Raw genomic sequence first — 17,793 nt, 5'->3', positions numbered from 1 at the left:
TGTTATTTTTTTATATTATGCATTTAGAAGGATATTTAGAGCGCAGGTCTGCTCAAGTTATTTTTTTATAGATATGTTTTTTCTTCATAAAGTTATACATATTATACTAAGAAATGGTACCTGAGCAAGCATGCGTTCGATGTTTCCCCGTCGAAAAACATACATATATTGCTCCAGAACATTAATTTACCAAATAAGACAATGTTCATGCCGTCATTTTTTCTACATCATAACGTAAATGTGTTGATAACTTTTCAATATTATTTCAACTTTCCGCCTTATATTTGAGACTTTTCATTTTGGGGGTGAAAAATGCATAATACCGCATATATTCGCTTATAATATTTAAGTACAGACTGGATGGCTGGTAATCTCCATGAGCAAAAATGTTGTATTTAAAAATACACGTAAATCATGCTTGCAAGGTTTGATGTTTAAACGTCACTCTTTGCTTTAACATGAAACACATAGTCTAATTAGTATACATTAGCAAGGCCAAGTTTACTTGCCAGCTTAAAAGTATTCTATTTTGTGTTTTCTCATGCCACAGAACTCACTGCAACTATGTGTTTACTGAGTCAAACTATTGATTCAAAAACCAATGTTTAGAAAAAATATCTTTTTTTTTGCAAACGAATACAATAATAGAAAATTTCTATGTCAAGCTATTTTCATAATACAAAGGTGACCTATGCATTCTCTGATCCCCTGAAATTACAGAATAACAGTTAAAGTCAAACTAATATATAGCACATTAATTAACAGAAAAAGATGGCACCAAAATAATAGTAATAATAATAATAAAGCACCAAAAAACCCCCACAAAAAACCACCTAAAAACAAAAAACAAAAACAAAAACAAAACAAACAAATATCAAACACGTATTGTTGTTTAATGTGTGTGGGACAGCTTCATCAAAATCATCTTGACAAGCAACTAAAAATGGGTGAATTCTCATGATTCATGATAGAAATAACCTAACTGTAACCTCAATTCAAATAGAATTCCTTATTTGCAGCTTCATTATTACATGCTCCTACAATAGGGGGGGGGGGGGCAAATCAATGATATTTCTATTGATTATGTAAAGTTACGAAAAGTGTCTGCTGCAAAAAAAAACGTGGGGAGGGGGAAGCAGACCCCTCATCCAATCTCCCGATGCTACGTGCCTGTGATGTAAACACACGGTGTGCTCTGGGGTATTCGTATGATAACAACTGACTCGTCCACTAATCGATGCGCAAAAACTATGGATGAGACATTATAGCGGGAAGTCCTGCTTTACCATTCACGCAACGGCTGCGATCTTGATCCAACTGTTTGAACAAACTCATCAATTAGCAGAGGATCCATGGGGGAGGGGGTCAGATGATTTAATTGACATTTGTTTTGTAACAGCTACATGCATGTATAATATATTTTGGATCGGATGTATTGGAAGAAATCAAACGAATTAAGAAACATACTTGATTAGTAATTGATATACGTAGTAATGTACATTGAGGAAAACGCGCGATTTATGCTCCCTTTTTAAGATTAATGAAATCGCCCAACCGAACAAAAATCGGGTCACACTCCGCCTTGGCGATATAGTTCCTCCAGCAAACATTCTAGATATATAAATATACATTGTATATTTGTTTTGATCCAAACTGATGTCTCTCTTGTAATAATGATAATCCAACACCTATTATTACATATATTGTAACGTAATAGACAATATGTTACAACTTGTTGCGATGACCCCCTCCCCCTTTTCTACCGGTCAAATATGGGTAATTTAATTTTAAATCAGGATTACACACGTGCACGGCATGGTGAACATCCTTTTACTTGAGAACTCTTGCTCGCTTTTGTTATTACATCCTATTTAACATTTTTATCTATTTTGAATGTAAATGTTGACACATTAAACATGCATCAGTTAATCTTTTCTGTGAAATATCATAATATTGCTTGCTCCCATTGTCCGCACTGTTTCGGAGAATGCAACTTTAAACCTTAGATATGCCTGACGTCTTGACATCAAGCAGTTATGATGTTCATTAAGCCCTCTACCTAAATTGAAATTCATGACCCCTGTGTCAGGGGTTCAGGCTATAGGGTGCGGCCAACATTGCCATATAGTAAAAATGTATTAACTCTTAAAACATCTTCTTTACTCCAACACTTGTGGGCCAAAAAACTGACTTAATAATTATGTTTACCAGGAAGTCCTCTACTAAACTTTTAATTTTCATGTCCCCTGAAGTATGGGTTTTGACTCTAGGGCAGGGCCAAAATAGATGTATAGGTGTTCATGCATATACTGTTTAAAAATGATCATTTTTACTACCACACACCTGAAAGAAAAACTGAATTCATGATTTTGTAGACCAGATCTTTATACGATTTTTGCCGAAATTATAGGTTTCATAGTTCTTTTTGAAAGATTTCAGGCAGGGAGGTGGTCCCATTACAAATCTTTAATTGTTCAACTCCAGAATAAAACCTAATTAAATGCATATCTGAGACTCCTCGACAAGTTTGTGTATGGGTTATATGCTACTCAGGTGACCGTTAAGACATATTGGCCTCTTGTTTTTATTTGAATCTGTTTTTTTTACAACGATAGGTAAGCAAGATCTAAAGATACTGTCTCTTGCTGGTATGGATGTTTTTACGCGATGTGGTCCTTAAAGTGGGAGGATAACGCAAAATGTGCAATTTGTTTTTTCAAAACGTGCATGATATTTTTGGAGTATATGTAAACATGGTGGTAAAGACGATGCTACTCCCGTTAGTGTATATACGTCCTTGTCAACTCATTTGTTTAGATACATTTAATTTCAAAACATGTCATTGGAGTAAGAAATACAAATTATATTTTTCTACCCTATAAATAAACCTTCCTCCTGTATTTTCAGCATACATTGTCACCAGTGAACACGGTCTTTGCAAATAACGATGTGCGTCTATTTTGCAGTACTGCTCACACAATTATACTATTTCTACAGATATTCCGGAAGAGCAAACGCAACACTTTTTGCTTGGCATGATTTTATTGGCACCTGTCTCGAGTAACACAGAATAAATGTTTCTTGTCCTCAAACAAAGCTAGCTTACATAAAGGTATATTTAAAGGTTGATTGCTTTCAACAATGTTCTCGATTTGAAGAGCAAATGTGTATTAAAGAAAGAAAATCGAAGTAAAATACAAAATGTACAATTCTGTATAAAATATAAAAAAGTTTTTATACACACCGATCATTAGAAAAAATATCATGGCAATAGGTGGACTCGAACCATGACACAAAAAACCCATTAGACATGCGGTAAGTGACAGTTGTGAAACCAAGTGAGCTATTCAATCTTACAACTATAACATATTAACCACTATAATACAAATTAGTTTTAACAATTTTGTAGTTATGTTTTGCAAATCTCTAGTTCATGGCAGGGGTGCTCCTACAAATCTTACCGGATTTTTTTCCTTTGACCAAATCCTATAGAAATAACCTAAATTTTACTTTAGCGGCAGGTATGCCCTGATGGATTTCTAGCCTAAAGCTCATGCTGAAATAGACCTTTTGCTTCAAAAATATTATGTTTCAACCAACTTATTGAAAATTAAGAAAATAGAAATATGTACAGTAGAAAATATCAAATGAACTTTGATTTTTAAAAGTGATTTTTTCCCGGGAAATCGATTTCCACAATAAGCCAATTCTTATATACAAGTGATCGGTATTTTACCTTTTTTAATGTTTACAATGTTTCAGGAATGCCTCTAATAGTTAACCAAAATTTGAGTGTCAGTCGTCGTGTTATAAGCGAGATACAAAGCTCACAATTTTTTAATTAATTAAACAAACTTACGTCATGCTTTTGCTTACGTTTTGAATGTTGCAATGAAAATTCCAGTTTTTGACCTAAAATGAATGTGATAAACGCTAAGAACTATGGATTTGAACAGAGATATAACAGCTCGAAAAAGAACTGTTATCAATAAATTGAACCAGTGGGAACAAAAACAAACAGGTACGATCGTTGTTTACATGACAAAACATTGTTAACTCTTTATATTGCTCATAACTCTACGATTGACACTTAAACTGTAGTTAATCATCAGAAATGCATTTTTTAAGCCTTATAGATAATAAAAATAGAAGAAACCTAATTAACCATAAATAACGTATTTTAGTAAGTTTTTCTTTTTCTTTCTGCTTTAAAATACTTGATTGAACAATTGAGAAACAAATCTGTTGATAAATTGATAAAAAAACAAAACAGAAAACCAAATCGTTGTTTCTTTGAAAAGCTGTATGTTAACCCTAAAACAATATTATTTTATATACATTGATTATAAATCTATTTAAAGTGTTTATATTTCTTTAAAAATCGTAAAACAAAATGAAATGTAATAGATACACTGTATACGCATAATTTGAATCGTACCGATTAGTTAAAATTCTCTCTCTCTCTCTCTCTCTCTCTCTCTCTCTCTCTCTCTCTCTCTCTCTCTTACATTACTTGAAAGCTAAATATTAACTATCAGTGATAACCTCTCATTTACTGGAATACAAATGAAAATTTGTTTTTTTAAACTGTTTACATGTATATAGATGATCAAATCAAACTGATAATAATTCCTCTTTGTTTACCTCGTAAAAATATCTAATGGAATTTTAAAAAAAAATTAAATCAGGAACATGAATTCCAAACGGAAAATAAGGGGGGAACCGCTTTCCGTTGACATCCTGGCAACTTATCTTTATGCTCAAATTTTGTTCCTCCTCTGGCCATTTTTAAATTTAAATTTTATCTTTCAAAAGGTTTCTTTTTCAACTTTTGATATTTGAAGTTTATATCAATTAAATAAATTTTGGGAGAATGCTTTTCGTTTTTCCTAAAACAATTAAACATTAATAAAATGCATAAAATCCTATGGATAATTTTCGGGAGGATGTTAAAGAATTATTGACACTGTTTTTTTTTTATCCTGATTCTAAAACTTTCACATTAAGGGTTAAAAATTGGGTTGTTTTTATATAAGCAGTTAATTGTCTAATTTTCAGTTTTTGATGCTTGTTTAAATAATTTGAAATTGAATTTTAGATGGAATGATAAAACCCATCTTGTTTCCTAGATAGAAGAAAAGTTCAAGTATTGATTTAACTGATGCATTTCAGTATGCGTTGAAAAGATATATGTTGACCAAATAATACAATATTCTTTTATGTAAATCCTTCTGAATTCTGATAGGTGATACTATTTCCTTAAAAATCTAACATCTGAATATGAAATGCAATGTAAAAGATATAAAAATAATCAGACCAATTAGTTGAAATATACATGTAAAACATTTTACATATGATAATGCAACAGTTTTAATATATTACGTTCATTACATTTACTCTTCATTGTGAGCACTAATGAATCATCTGTAATGACACTAAATTGATATAGATCTCTTGAAAAAAGGAATTTCAGTTTATGTTTAATCGAGTTTGATTTCAATGCCATATTGATGAATATAGGCTAGTAGGAATGCTGATCTTACAATTGACGCTCATTGAAGATATTTGTACACTATCACTGTGTTAGTGTCACCACCTCCTACATGAAGATTGTTATCATCGTCCACACAAACACCACAGGGATTCTCTATCCCTTTTTGAGATGTGACTAGAAGAGTCAAGAATTGACCGTCCTGATCAAGAAATTGAACCGTGTTACTGTTGATATCACAGACAATGATGTGACCGAGGATATCAGTACAGATACCATAGGGATGAATCTTTGACTCTTGACCTGTATAAGAAAACCTGTGTTGTCCTGATTTATTCACTACTATCACAGCTTGTTTGCTAAAGTCTGATACACAGATATCACCATTGATGTTTTCTGTGATAAAGTGTGGTACTCTATACAGTCCCTGTTTTCTGTTTATGCACTGTATTTCGTTTCCTGCTTTGTTGTACCTGGCGACTTTACCATAATCATTCCAAAACGTGGTCATTCCAACCAGTATATCCCCGTTAATATGGGATGTATGTATGCAGAGTGGTAGCCACTCTCTTTCTATAATGAATTCAGCAATTGTTTTTTCTTGCGTTATTCTGCTGATGATACGTTTAATTTGGTCTGTAAAGATCAGATCCCCGTCCTGTGTGACTGTGTGGTAGCCTTCATCTTTACCGCTTGTTTTTCTCATCTGTAGCTGTTTCCCATGTAGATCAGTTTGAACAAGGTTGCCACTTGCATCACTGGCCCAAAGTATGCCTGATTTACCTCTTGATATATGATATACATTATTAACACCTGGTACTATGTACTCTGTGACATTGGTGACAGAGGAAGACAGAGAAAGTTTTTGATTTACTTCTAATTCATCTCTGTCCGATTCTTTCAGTTTTCTTGTAGGTTTCAACTGTGTAGAAGTAATGTCCATTGGTTTTATTTTTCTAGATGCTGGTTTAGTGGTGGGAACAGTTACTGTACCCAGTAGTTTAGCGACATCATTTTTGCTGTATTGACCAGCAGTAAATACTGGATAAACAGGTTCTGTCGACTTAGGTATGGGTTTAATATTAAGTACTTCTGAGAGAGATAAAAGGATTGGATTGTTTTGAACTTTATCATAAGACAGGTAGTCCTGGAACTCTTTGACAAGAATTTCAAGGAAACCATTGTATTCGTCATAGGCTTTGTCTTGACTCTGAAGCTTTTCCAATAGGGTCTCCTCCATTTCGTTGGCTTGTTCTAAATTGTCCGACATCGCTTTTTCCACTAGACGTTTAACTGACTCTGCTTCAGCTTTTATGGATGTTCTTATTTTATCCATAAACGCTTTCAGTTTTAAGACATCTTCTTTAATATCTCTTTTTATATCTTGTGAGGTTGGGAGATAATATTGATTTATGTTGTAGATTTTATCAAGGCACATAGTGAAGTTCTTGGAATAAATGCTCTCCAGGTCGTCAAAGGTGTGCCCTCGATGATCTTTTATTAGACACTTGGAACATACTGCAACCTGACAGTTTTCGCAAATCATGTCAATATCTTTAGTGGGATGATCTTTGCATTTCTCCACAGGAAGTTTTCGTATACGTTAGCGGTAAGGTACCACTTCATGGTTCTTATTTTCTGGAATGATGTGATGTTCATCTCTGCATTGTTCACACAATGGTTGGTGACACGAATTGCAGTAAAATTGGCAGTTCTTCTTACAGTCTTCAATGCCACACACCAAATAATGCTGGGCTAAGACTGGTACCTGTATGTCCTGTACATCACCTGGAAATACTTGTTTGGATAACGCCATCTGAAAATTGTTTGTGTACTTTTATATGCTAGATCAGTGTTTTGAAATCAATTGAATGCATGTCAAAATGAAAGTAAATAACATTCTAGATCGAGGTAGAATTGTTTTAAAATTTAAAGTGAAATAAAACTGATCAACAGATATAGTAAATTTAAAATTTATCGTCAATATTAACACTTACCTTGCTGTGGAAGTATTCAGTGGCTCGAGTATGCTTTGGACGTTTTATCGTTGAAAACGCGAGACTTAACGAGATATGTTTATTTAACCTTCTTCTTGCGGATAAAAATAGATTTAAATCATGAAGGCATGATTGTGCCCGGAAGTAGAAACCAGACTTTAAAGTCCTATTATCATTACTTATTTGTTGTCACTGAACCTAGTCGTTGAAAAAATATTTTAATCCCAACCTCTGGCAATCATTAATATTACCTCCATTTGTTAAATAGATGCTAGTTATGTTTCTCTCCGGATATGCTACGAAAAGTAAAGATTACGAATTGAATTTTTATTTTAAGAGTTATCGTTCTTTGTAAATAGATGTGTTGTTTAAGTCATTGTTGTTTATTATTCAGTGATGCATTTTTTCTCATTAAAGAAAAAAGAAGACTTCAATTTTTATGGAAAAAGTAAATTATTGTATCTCTCGTCTATAAGTCTACAAAGCAAAACTATGCCACTACAATGTGTTTTCATACAATATTGAGTTATAGCAACAACATTACAACTATACATTCATAACACGCTGTGTTTATAAATACAAAGTTCCAATTTAATTTGACCTTTTCTGGCGTAAAAGTTGTTGAGAAGAAAGTTTAAAGATTTTCTCTATATATTCCTATGTAAAACTTGATCCCCCTATTGTGGCCTCACCCTACCCCCAAGGACCATGATTTGAACAAACTTTAAAAAAATAAATGGCTTTTAAAGACAACATACCTCCGGTATGCACAGTATACACACTAAAAGGATGTTACGAACATCGATTTCTCAATTTTACTTCACAAGCACTAAACTCGATGACAAATCGCTTATGACGCAAAATAGGGCTGCTCTATGTCATCAATAAACTTAATCTAGTACATTGACGGAACTTCAAATAATTTAAACATGCTAGAATACACTTTTAAACATTATCTAAAATGCACACATTTCTTTAGAGGATGCCACAGTACTGTATTGAGTTTTATTATAGGTCAAGTTATTTATAACCATCTACATAGATAAGTTATCAGAGTTTGAACCAGAAAACATATAATTTATATTCCGATGCTCGTATTGAAAATCTGGTAAAACTGTCCCTTTGCTTATATTATGTTTATTAATATATTATGTAATTTAACACATGTTTGTTGTGTAGCATATATTTAATACACTACTTGTTTTCTTTTACAAAGTATTATACATGTTAATCAAAACATGCAGTTTTATAATCAACGTGCATTGTATTTGCAACATGAACTAGGTAAAATTAAGTTATATATTTGGTTCTATTAGTAACTGTGTATCGAAACCGTCTTATTGTGAAATTTACATAAGCACAACGGTCAAATCACTAACCAGATAACCATTTTGTCAATTGATTAACTTAAAAAACAAATTACATATTATTATGCAGAGAATTTATATCATGTGATTATGAATATTTTTTTCCAAAATTTGCTCTTTTCACATTAGTGTCCTGAAAAGTTACTGAAGTATGATTGTGTGCTCCACTATTTAAAGGATGCTTTATGTTTAAGTACGTGTTTGCTTGTTTAGGATTTAAAAGACTTTTAATGCTCACGTATAAAATGCCTAGTTAAATAATATTACGACTTATTAATACATTAGGACTTATTACACACGGTTAGGCAAAGTTGTGTTCATATTGCACACAATGGAAAAAAAACCCATTATATTTCTATAAGTATACACATATAAATTTTATATCATATAATATGAAAAGAATAATGCATGAAAAATCATAGTTCATTTCAATCTGTATTAAACATAGTGTGGTCCACTGAATTATCAGTCACGTAATGTGTGTTGATAATTCTCACATATGGAGGTTATAAAATAAAATTCAAATTCGCAGGTGTGTAATGTAATTTAGACTAATACTCATATATTATATTTATCAACTAAATTGTGAAAATGCTGCTTCTTGATATAAATTTCGTTGTATTTTGTTTTTTGTTTGAATAGTTTTTTTAAGAAATGAGCTTTTGGTTGAAAATGTTATGACCTTTGCTCATAACTTATAGACGTTTTAGGAAAACACCCACTCCTTTTAATAAATTATACATCTCCTTACATTATATTCAAAAACGATAATGACTTGTTAAATGTATACATTTGTAAAAAGGGGACTCATACTTCATAATGTTCTTTTACAGTTCTGCTTAGTCCAATATATACCTTACATAAACATTTTTAGGAAAGTATGTGCAACCTTGAACCACATTTCAGCTTCAATTCAAGTTCAATGGCATCTACAAAACTTTTAAGTTAAAAGTTTAGGACAAACCAAAGTCATCTAAAATGCCTTTTATTCTAGTGACACTCGCCATCTCAAAAATGTCTTGTTAAATCTATCGACACTTATTTGAGAAGTTTTATTTGGACTCTGAATTGTACGACTGCAAACTTGCAATTGCATACCCAGCTATGCATCTCATTGGGACCAAGACCACCGGTACCGGGATAAAGAACACATTTATTTATACCACCGAACTTTTAGTAATGTGTATATGAAAAAATGACAGTAACAGACCGTCAACCATCTCAAAATTCCATAACACGAAAAACAAACCCAAAGCAGAACAACACGGACCTTCAAAAATATAGAGATAGGATCAAGAGGAGTGAGCATCCTCTGCTGACCAATCACATCAGCAGTGTGTTCTTTGTCGTAATCGGGTTAAAAACCCGGGAAAAGTCCGTCGACAATTAGGTGATTAATTATAGTCTAACAATTATTACGAAAAAGTCATTCTTCATGCGACCCAGTGAAATATTGTATCTGCTGACAAGGTCGTTATATCGAACATAGAGCTTACGAAAAGATGACTTCAAACAAGACTGTTGATAGTCCTGTCAACTTGTTTGTCAGTAGCTTGCCTCGCCTTAGAAACTGTTCATACGAAGAGCATGCCATTGCGTATCGAATTAACTGAGAGACAAAAACAACATATGCAGGTGATGAAGTATATTGCTACATGAAGCAGTGTATAGCTATTACAATTTTTGATAGTTAATTGAATGATTTATTATCAAATAACAGTTGGTGCTTAATGCTTCAAAACCAATGCGTTTTTCTTAAATAAGTTCGATGTTCGTGCATCAACTGATACAATAAATTTAGGAATGCATGTTAAGGATTTATTAAAGATATATATTGACCCCGTAGATATTATTTTCCTATTTTAAATCTTATTTTTTTTAAGTGGGAAAAGCTTTCTTTAAAACTGGCTTTAAAAATGTAATGGAATAGTTATCAGTATCAATAAGTTTCAAATATCAAACATTGCACATTTGTATATGCAACAATTTACTTATAAAATGGCAGACGTGTTTATTATTGTATACATAAATCAGATAATAATATCTAAAAGGACAATACGTAGATATAGATCTCTTAGAATTTATTTCAATGCCATTATGTGAAACATAAGAATGTCAGATCTAAAAAATGTTCACTTATAAATTCTTATTGAATATACTTGAATACTGTAACTGTGTTGGTGTTATTTTGTCCTACGTAAAGATTGTTTTCATTGTCCACACATACACTACGGGGATGCTGTATCCCTTGTTGTAATGAAATTATCATAGACAAGAAATGACCATCCTGATCCAGAAGATGAACAGTGTCACTGTCAATATCACACACCAGGATGTGACCAAGGATATCAGTACAGATACCATATGGGCAAAACTCTGACTTTAGACTTGTGTAGGAGAACCTGTGTTGACCTTTTTTATCTACCACTACTAAAGTATGTTTCTTAAAGTCTGACACACAGATATCCCCGTTGACGTTCTCTGTAATGTGATGAGGACATGTACTATAGAGTTGGTGTCCTTTGTTGTCTCTCTGTTATTCTGTATTTCTTTTCCTTGTATGTTGTACCTGGTGACTTTACCTTCTCCATCCTTCCTCATTCCCATCAGTAAGTCCCCGCTGATGTAAGAGGAGTGTATGCTGGTTGGAATCCATCCCCCTGTTTTAATAAATTCTGAAATGGTACGATCAAACGTTATTCTGTTAATTACGTTATGCTTTTTGTCCGTAAATATGAGATATCCATTCTTATTAACTGTGTGTTAACCGTCGCTTTCACCATTGGTTTTTATTACATGTAGCTGTTTCTCCTTTTGATCGGTTTGGACAAGGCTACCTTTTCCATTATCGACCCAGAGTCTGCCTGATTTACCTAGTGATATATGATATACACTATCAACACCTGGTACAGTGTACTTTGTGACCTTGGTGACAGAGGATGACAATGACAATGTTTGTTTGACCGCAAATTTTTCTTCGTCCCGTTTCTCTGTGGGTTTCAAATTTGTAGAGGCATTCTCAAAGGGTTTTATTTTTCTGTTCTCTGGAATAGTAAAGGGAATGGTTATTTTTCCCAGAACTTTTGCGACATCATCTTTGCTGTGTTGAGCAGCAGTAAATACTGGATAAACTGGTCCCGTAGTCTCAGGCATGGGCTTGATATTCAGGTGTTCTGAGAGTGAGAAAAGAATTGGATTGTTTTGAACTTTTTCACAAGACAGGTATCCCTGGGACGTTTTTACAAGGTTCTCAAGATAACCAATGTATTCGTCATAGGTTTTGTCTTCATTCTCAAACTTTTCTAATAGGGTCGCCTCCATTTCGTTGGCTTTTTCTAATTTGTCCGACATTGCTTTTTCCACTAGGCGTTTAATTGACTCTGTTTCAGCTTTTATGGATGCTCTTATTTTTTCCATAACCGTTTTCATTTTCAATGCATCTTTTTTAATATGTCCTTTCATACCTTGTGATGCTGGGAGATAATATTGATTAATTTTATATATTTCCTCCAGGCACAGAGTAAAGTTCTTGGAATAAATGGTCTCTAGATCACCAAATATATGCCCTCGGTGGTCTTTGATTGCACATTTTGAACATAATAGAACCTGACAGTCCTCGCAAATTATGTCTATATCTTTAGATGGATGATCTTTGCATTTTTCCTGAGGAAGTTTTCGATTACGCTGTCGGTAAGGGACTATTTCATGGTTTTTAGTTACAAGACTCCTCTGGTGTTTATCTCTGCATTGGTCACATATTTGTAGATGACAGGGATTGCAGTAAAACTCGCAATTGGTTTTACAGTCTTCAACACCACACACTAAATAATGCTGGATTATAACTGGTATGTCTTCTACTACACCTTGACCTAGTGGCTTGGATAATGCCATCTGAAAATTTTTTATGTTCGTTTATTAGTTTCATCCTTGACTCTAAATCTTACAACTGAATGCATGTCAACGTGAAAGTTAAGAATAACATAGATTGGAAAACGACGTGGTGTTGTTTTAAAATTGAAATAAACAAATATTATGTATTATGTAATAAACATAAGAAATCTAAATTTTAAATTGTTTTTTACTTACCTTGCTTCGAGAAGTTTTGTAGGACGGTATGTTTGACGCTATACAGTTGATAATGCAAGGTTTGGTGAAATCTGATGTTTGCGTTCTAGTTGTTGATAAAAGTAGACTTAAATGGATCTGCCATTCAACGCTTTCAATCGATTACCTGCATACCCTAGATAACAGTGTTTTTTATTGTGTGTGTGTGTGCGTGAGGGGTTCAGTTAACTGAAAGTTTTGACTTTTTAATAAATTATTAATGAAGCGTCATCGGGTTTAATCGATAATTGCAATCATTCTTCTCCGTAAATGTTCCGCTGTCAATCTATTTGTTCATTTTTTACATCTACCGTTTATGATGAATAGTGCATTTTGTTTCCTTCGGACTGAAAGGTGACACTTCATTAGTCAATACATGACATGTGGCCGCCGAATATATATTTAAATCAGTTCGGCGAGAATTAATTTTCGGCAATATGGCCTACACTTTGCCTACTCATCGTGACATTTCCTAATATTTATTCAAAATTTGCGTGCTGTCAGTTTCTTTAATTTTTGGAGTAGTTGCCCTTTATTTTTTTTTTTAGTGTACTTGCAAATTGAATTGACCTTACTATGTTGTGTTTGGAGCTGAATAAAATGACAGCGTCGAGATTTAATCGAACTCTGTAGAGATCTACTGTGTTAAATCATTTTTTTTTAAATTTGTAATTCGTTTTCGAGTCACTAAATAACAAACTTCTCTTTATTTTGCAATATTCTGCAATGAAAGAGTACACATTATTCATGAATTATATTTGCATTGACTTTTAAAAATTGTCCCTACTACGAACAGCTGAGTATGCAAGTGCAGCACACAGAATTAATGTTCAAACCAGAATTATGAATAGTTTACTCTTTTTTAGGAATTATTACACGAATTGATCAATCCAACCGATCTTCAGCTATAAAATATCTTGTTCGCAGTCAAAACAATATATTCTAACAGTGTTTATTATCTATTTAAGATATATCACTATAGCCAGGTACTCTACACACAATCGCTCTTGAAAATATAGTTCTATGAATGAGTGCAAATACAACATTACAACAAATGTTTAGAATATTGATCTACATGTGAAATTAATACATCGAACAAAACAAAACTAACGTAAAATGATTTAAAAACAAAACAACTTTTACCAGGAATGTTGATAAGACTGAAGTGTTCATATTCTTACGTTACCGCCTCCTTAATATTTTTCACAAAATATGTTTATGTCATTCATCGATTGACATTTGTTTTTACACCAAAGAACATTGCTTATATCATTAAAAATATACATTACTTTTATGAATATTTTGACATGTTGTAAACTTTTAATTTACCGGGTGGCAGTTAATATAAAATTTACATGTCCATTAATTATGCCACAAACTCCTGTGAGAGAGAATATTAGTTACCCAGGTTCAATCAAGGGTGTACGGGGATTCCCCCGGGTTGTGTTTCATAAACCCTGAGACCGAAGGGTATATGGAAACAAGTTGTGAATCATAATGAGGACAATGCCATGGAAGAGGACGAAAACCATGAGGCAGCTGAAGAGGAACCCATTGATGCCAGTGATGATGAAGAAGAAACCAGTCATGCAGACAAAGATGATGATTAAGACTTTGATTCAGAGGATGATATTAGTGATGACATTTCTGAAAATAAAGTAATATTTAAAAACTTGAAAGAAATTGAAATGGAATATGAATATGATTAAATAAAAAATAAACTGTTTTCTTGTCCTTTAGTTTTTTTTAAATTAAGTGTGGACGACTTAATTTTGATGTGGGCTCCTTGAATTACATAGCTTGGTAGCCCACATGGCTAGCAAACATTTCAAGTTAGTTTAAAACCCTGACGACCCGTACACCCTTGATTGGTCCTGGATAACGAATTTATTTCTTATGTAAACCAACTGAATTTGTTTCCATGTACAACCAAGGGTGTATTACACTTTCAAATTATGTCTTTACGCATTTAATGCATTGTAACGTCACATTTAATGCATTGTGACGTAGCCTTATTTACCCCGGCTCAAGTCGGGTATAGGGAAATTTACATCCCGCTCATTAGCTAATAAAATCTTGCGTTACAAGCTATAAAGGCAAATAATGTTTATTATTCATTGTTTATGATGCGTTTTTCTTTTCTTTTGATAACAGAATGGTTCTGCAACAGCTGCAAAGATTTCTGATCGCACTCGTGTAGACGTCGGCTATTTGTTGCGGATGCAGTTGTAAAGTCGCGATAAATTAAAGTTCAGCAAGCTTTGCATACATTTTGTAAATCAAACATCGTTTTAAAAAAATAAAGCTATTTAACATGTTATTAAGTATTCTTCGTGACAAAGTAACAAGTACAGTTCATCAGACTTCAGCTGAGCAGAGTGAAAATTCAGGTATAATTTCAAAGGTCATTATTTTACGGGGCTTATTTTTTTTCTTTACACCGCCGCACATATCAAAGATTGCAGTTTACCAGCACACAAACGATTCATTGCAAATTTTGTGTGTAGTGTCCGAGTGTTTATATAAACTCTCCCTCCCAGAATTCCTGCGACAACGCTTGGCGAAGAGGAAATCTATTAAGCGTAAATGTGGTCGGGAAAATCCTTGTGGAAGGTTTATATTCGGAAAATTTACAATGTGAATTTAATTAATTTTGAATTTTACAAAAGTGACCCCCTTCTAGATCAGCACATAAAACAACTGTCAAATTACGCTGTAAATAAATATCCACTTTCACACATGCTGAAAAAAGAAAGCATTCTATTGCTTAATAAAACTAAGTGATTGCATATTTAAAAAAACATCAATGAGAATAAGGTTGAATTGGATACTGTACTGTAATGTAATTATGTAGATTATAACATTTGTTTTAAACATAATAGAACAGAGCAGAGAGTGAGATAAACTACCGATGACTCTCGATGGCTAAAGAAAATCCGCGTATTTCTTGATTAGTACGTGTACTTTATAAATTTCTGTCATTATAGGGTTAATCGAAAAATTGTTTAACGTGAATATACGCTTATTATGAACATCGTTTATCATTTCCCACCGTATACCAGTCGTATTGTATCGTGTATATATACTGCTCTACCGTGCGTGGATTCTTCCCTATCGTTTATTTTTTTTTTTATTGAAAAATCAATAACGTTCTGGATACTGTATTACAATTGGAGTTTTCTGTGATATGTGGTATACGATTATTTAAGTTGTGTCCTTTGTTGTCACAAAAAAGGTTTTTAAATCTGCTGGCTTGTGATTTAATAAGTAAACGTTATTTATTAACCGAGCATTGTAAGAAACATCAATTGTTATTCGTTCAGGAGGAAAATAAACATGTTATTTACATGTAACATGACTAATTACAACTATTGTGTGAATATTGTACTGTCATATCTATAATAAGTCCCGCATCATAAAAATCTTTTAAAAAGCGTTTGTATTTAATGACAATCGTCTTTGAATAATCTACAGTCATTGGACAAAAGTATTTGATCATCGGTGACGTCAAAATGGCGGCGATTTGTTTACATTAACTACTCAATAAAAACTACTCTCCTGATTTTAAAATTCCGTGTCTTACCTTAATATTTTGTGAGATTGCCCTTCATTTCAATAACTTCTAGAAGACGGGTTGGAATTGTGGCATAAAGCTGACGAACATAATCTACCGATATGTTTTGCCTGAATCGTGTCACTTCTGCGATCAGCTGATCTTTAGACTCGATGGTGTTTATTGTAGACTGCAGGTGTCTTTTAAGTTTCAACCAAATATTCTCAATGATATTGATAGCGGGAGACTGAGCTGGCCATTTTGTAGTGTTTATATTATTGTTTTTCCATATATGCACTGAGTAATCGGGATCTATGAATATTGTCATCTTGAAACACATAATTTCCATGAGGAAAATGTCGAACAATAACGGGTCACAAATTGTTTTCTAATATATCAATTTATTTTTCGGAGTTTATATTACTGTTTACACAATATACAAATTAATTGCTCATGTGTTTTAAAGTCGTATTTTTTAGATGGTGAAAACTCTGATTTGGGCATGTACAACGATTGAAATATGTGTCATATGTGTGAGAAAAAGCAAAATTCCACCTAGATTTGCATATACAATTATAATTTAATGAAAGTGATGTTGGGGGAACTATTCAGACGTAAACAGTCAAAGAAATCACTTTTTCTTGGGATTTTATCGCATTTTCATTGTGTGTATTAAGCTACCCAAGTCAACCTGTAACTAACCAACAACGCCATAGCCAGTTAGTTCCGTGGTTTTTCAAATTGTCCCTACGAATTCGATGCACATTACTTTTTGGTAAAAGCGATTGTTATTTATTGTTTACATTTACCGGCCAAAGTTGTCGACTTTGCATTGTAGTTAATGTTTTAAATCTACAATTGACGTTGCTATTCTAACAATAATTTGATATTAGATTTTGATCAATGGGTTAGTTTTATTTCCTCAATGGTTAGGTATCTATCTGATTTTACTCAATACAGTTTTTTGAATTAATTGTCTGTAAAATTCAACTGTACGAGTAAGATATTTTTTTTTTCACCTTGAACCAAAATACTTGGGAGTAAAATTAATAAGTCAGTATTAATACACACGCGCATGTGTGATAAGATAAAAACACACAAAGCCTGTGTATTAGACTACCGCAGATCACTCACGCTTTGTGAAGAAGGTTAATGTAAGTGGTGGTATTTGATTTAAAATGTTTGCAGTAAATTTAATTTTATTTAAAACAATATAACCCATTCATGACATCGACGAGAGCACAAAGAATATCCTTTTCAATAACAGCCATTCCAAAATAT

General features: G+C 33.0%; 1 protein-coding gene across 1 annotated transcript; it reads right to left on the bottom strand.

The window, feature by feature from the left end:
- Window positions 1-11,518: 11,518 nt before the first annotated feature.
- On the bottom strand, window positions 11,519-12,746 carry LOC117687624 (RING finger protein 207-like). The gene has a single exon (XM_066086672.1). The coding sequence runs from the start codon at window positions 12,744-12,746 to the stop codon at window positions 11,619-11,621; it is 1,128 nt and encodes a 375-aa protein (XP_065942744.1). The 3' UTR covers window positions 11,519-11,618.
- Window positions 12,747-17,793: the final 5,047 nt, after the last annotated feature.

The sequence above is a fragment of the Magallana gigas genome, chromosome 1 (assembly GCF_963853765.1).
Source record: "Magallana gigas chromosome 1, xbMagGiga1.1, whole genome shotgun sequence".
Taxonomy (NCBI): Eukaryota; Metazoa; Mollusca; class Bivalvia; order Ostreida; family Ostreidae; genus Magallana; species Magallana gigas.
The sequence above is the reverse complement of the archived record's forward strand: the minus strand, read 5'-3'. Positions and strand labels throughout refer to the sequence as shown.

Bases quoted from the DNA above. Each gene is read 5' to 3' on its own strand.
- LOC117687624 (XM_066086672.1), bottom strand. From the start codon at position 12,746: ATGGCATTATCCAAGCCACTAGGTCAAGGTGTAGTAGAAGACATACCA.